General features: G+C 37.2%; 1 protein-coding gene across 2 annotated transcripts in view; it reads right to left on the minus strand.

Annotated features, from left to right (window-relative positions):
* LOC106463953 (glutamine--fructose-6-phosphate aminotransferase [isomerizing] 2-like) overlaps positions 1-1,300 on the minus strand; it is a 101,912-nt gene extending 100,612 nt beyond the window's left edge. For both annotated transcript variants that reach the window (XM_022391588.1, XM_022391587.1), the window contains exon 1: positions 969-1,300. In XM_022391588.1, coding sequence (XP_022247296.1) covers positions 969-975 — 7 coding nt within the window. In that variant the 5' untranslated portion in view covers positions 976-1,300. The remainder of the gene's footprint in view (positions 1-968) is intronic.
* Positions 1,301-4,036: the final 2,736 nt, after the last annotated feature.

Genomic DNA, 4,036 nt, shown 5'->3' on the forward strand with positions numbered 1-4,036 from the left:
ATATACATGGTCAGTCTTTTCGCCCAATTAACATTTATATGATGGTATATTGTGTAATACTATTTACGCAGATGTGACTACAAAATACTGTCGAATGACTTACTAATAAATAATTAGTTTTATGTCAGTTACTGTAAAGTTGTGATTATAAATAGTCACATTTATGTATATGTTTAGTCATTTCATATAACATATTCTTCGAGCTGCCCTTTACTTCTGTTTTGTTTTTGCTTTTTTGTAGATACATATCATCATTAAATGGCAGATCCATTTTTGTAACTGAGCATATTCTGTGCATATCCCATCTGTAATCAACAGATCTCTTATTTTATCTTGACTGACCAATTACTATTTGAGTCACCCATTACTTTACAACGCATATAAATTTCTCAATAAGTCATGAATATGTCAACTTCTACTAAAAGTAACTTTTTAAACTTGGATAACTAACTGAATGAGATATAACTTACTTTGAATTAGATTAAAATATATTGACAAATATTTCCAGGTATTAGAGCTTTAAACAAATAATATGTAATTTGTTGCAATAATTGTGATTGTTTAACATTTCTTGGTACAAGTTCTATGCAGAAAAATGGTTTCATCTTTCTAATAAGTGTAAGGATGGTTTGAAGATTAGCAGGACGTGGATTGGTAACTCATGTGATCAGGGTTGCTAATTTACACTTGTTGCTCATAATTTATTTTTTATTTTTAATGATTGTTGTGAACGAAGCTCATAATTATTAGATCCCCACTGTAAATTAAGGTATTACTATTATACTGTTGTCAATGCTATCTGTCAGTGTCAGTTGAATAGGACGTTATTAATGAACTCGAAATCCACATTTTTTTTAAATTTTGTGAAACAACAAAGAAAAATCGAGTATATGTGTATCACATCAATAAAACGATTCTAAACTCTTAATTCATTAGAACAAAATGAAAAAGTAAACAAAGTAGCTTACCACACATGATGCTTAACCACTTTCTGACCCACTTTACCTTGTCACAGCGAAGCGAAAAATATAATAAAAACTTGATCAACGCTGCTATTTAAATATTACACGTATAGGTAGGTGCTGGGAAACCTTCACTAAAAACGCTACAGGCATATAGGCAGGTACTTGTCATACTTGCTGCACCAGTTAGAACTTTTGTACAATCTAATGCACGCAAAACAGCATTAATGTCGACGTATACAGCCACTAGGCGTAGTAGGCCTACTATTGGTAACCTGTAACTTATTAAGAGACAGTGTTGCTAATATTTACGTTTGTCAGTGCCATCTACGTTAAAGGAACATCAAATGACTGTAAGAAAGCTAAGTTCAAGTGGTAATGATAATGTGGTTTACACTAGAATTATGATTTCTTTTAATTACAAGCTAAGTTATAGAAGCAGATACTCCGTCTGAAACTAGGTCAGTGAATTTGGTTGACACTACTGTTTTTTTTTTTTTAGTTATCATGTGATGAAAAAGAAGAAAAAAGAAGAACAAGAAATTCAAACTTTTTTGAGGAGATATTTCAAATACCATTTCAACAAACAATCTGAGCCATCCCTACATAGGTAGTGCTTCCGCCTACCTGATATAATTGTGTTTTGAAAAAAAGATTTGTCCAACAGTAATGAATGAAAATAGTTTTTAATGGACTAACATAATTACTAAAGTACTAACTGGTATATTTTATTATCTGAAATTATGGTTCTTAATTATCTTGGAGACTCGCTAATGAAGGGATGATTACAACCAATGAATATGCAAAGACGTATTATTAGACAAGCTGCTTCAAAAGTCGAATAATTCATGCAAAGAAATACTCTGTTTATTTATTTATTGAGATCAAATGCACTTGAGTTGCTGAACTCCCAACTATGACACCTGCAAATATGTTATCTTTATTTTGTTATAAAAAATTATTAAAAGATTGACTAAAATCGCTAAAAATATAGAAAATAATAATCATCAAAATTTCATTTTATTGCCCTGCCCTTCAGGCGGAATATTAATGTTATGTTGGTTTCTGCCCCCAACACGAAGGTTTACATTATTTGAGTTAGCAAACCAAAGTGTGGCAGGAATCTCATTTATATATTGCAACCTTTCTTCATGGCCCAAAATCATCAAAAAGATGTAAAATTCTCAATAATATTGCCAAATATTCGTAAGAACATAATGCATTCTTACAAAATGTTCGTAGGTAAAATGAAAATGCAGACATCTTCAGTCCTGCCAGAAGTCACATTCCAGACATGAGTGTCAGCAATAGGGGTGATCTAGTACGAAGGAAGCCACAGGAATTCGATGGAAAGGCACTATGGGAAGCATATAGAGCACAATTGGAGCTCCTTGGAGAAATAAATGGATGGACAGAGGAGCAGAAAGCAGTATACCTTCAGAGCCTGAAGGGACAACCACTGGAAATACTTGGACAGTTGTTAGCAGACGACAGGCACAACTATAGGGACTGGTAGCTGCTCTAGAAATCAGGTATGGAACTCAAAATCAGTCCAAAATCTACAGGGCTAGGTTTAGGACTAGAGTCCATGCTAAAGGGGAGAGCCTGCAAGAGCTGGCACAGGATTTGGAAAGTATGGCACACAAGGCCTACCCAACTGCACCACCCAATGTTCTCAAGCTGTTGCTGAGGGATCAGTTTGTAGACGCCTTGGACAGTCCACAACCGAAGATACAACTAAAGCAAGCTGTTTGAGGGACTTTGCTGGCACTGTAACAAACCTGGGCACAAGAGAGCTCAATGCTGGCAACTTCAACACAGGGAAGATGCCACGACAGGAAAGGCTGCTACCCAGAAAGGTTGTTGGAACTGTGGAGAACAAGGACGTATGAAGAGTCAGTATAAGAAGAATACTACCAATAAGTCAGCTTCGGGGAAACCAGTAGTGGTTGGGGTTGAGGGACGCCCACCAACTCCCACAGTGAAAGTCCCAACAGCTAAGTGTAAAATGCCAATCACACATAGTGTCTACGTGACAGGAAAGCTGGATGGCCAAAAGTGCAACTTTGTCATAGATTCTGCATCTCAGCAAACCCTTGTGAGTATCAAGGTGCTAGATCACAAAGGAGTACCAGAAGCCATACAGAAGCTCTGTGGTGTGACAGGACATTATGCAAAGTTGTGGGGACCAGTGTGGGTAACTATTGAGCTCATGGGCATAAAGGACAGACACGAAGTATACTTGGCTGACATTGAAGACCCATGCATATTAGGGTTGAACTAATTACAACTGAGGAAGTGTGTAGTTAACCTTGATAAAATGACGTTTGGGAACAACAAAGGCCAAATTCCGGTAACTGTTAAAAGAGAGGTTGGACTAACCAGGTGCCATCAAGCTGAAGTCAAAGTGACTGAAGGAGTTGATGATGGTGAAGTGGAACCAAGTATAGATATTAAAGCAGAACAGGAGAAAGACCAAGATTTGAAGTCAATAATTGATTTTCTACAAGCAAGTGTTTTGCACCCTGTTTGAGAGAAGGTGTGTAGCTCAAACCCTGCAACAAAGAAAATTTTGGCACAATGGGACCAGTTGAAGCTTGAAGATGGTATTCTTGTCTGGAGATGGGAAAGTGACAAACTGGCAAACAGTTATACCGAGAAAGTTACGGGAAGTTGTGCTGCGTCAATCCCATGATACTGTAACAGGAGAACATCTCGGAGTTAAGAAGACATTGAGTCACCTACGGCAGAGATTTTACTGGATAGATATGAGGCAAGATGTGGAAGAATGGTGTAGGATCTGCAGTATATGTTGTGTTAAAAGGGGACCCAAGCATAAGGGACGTGCTCCAATGAAGTTATATCAAGTTGGCGCACCAATGGAAAGAGTAGCCATTGACATTGCTGGTCCATTGCCCCAAACAAGTGCTGGAAACAGGTACATTTGTGTGGTGATGGATTATTTCACCAAGTGGCCTGAGGAATATGCAATACCAAATCAGGAAGCTAGAACTGTAGCTTCGGCTATTAGTGATTTCTTCTTCAGGTTTGGTATACCATACGAACTGCATTCA

The sequence above is a fragment of the Limulus polyphemus genome, unplaced genomic scaffold (assembly GCF_000517525.1).
Source record: "Limulus polyphemus unplaced genomic scaffold, Limulus_polyphemus-2.1.2 Scaffold1528, whole genome shotgun sequence".
In the NCBI taxonomy this organism is placed as follows: Eukaryota; Metazoa; Arthropoda; class Merostomata; order Xiphosura; family Limulidae; genus Limulus; species Limulus polyphemus.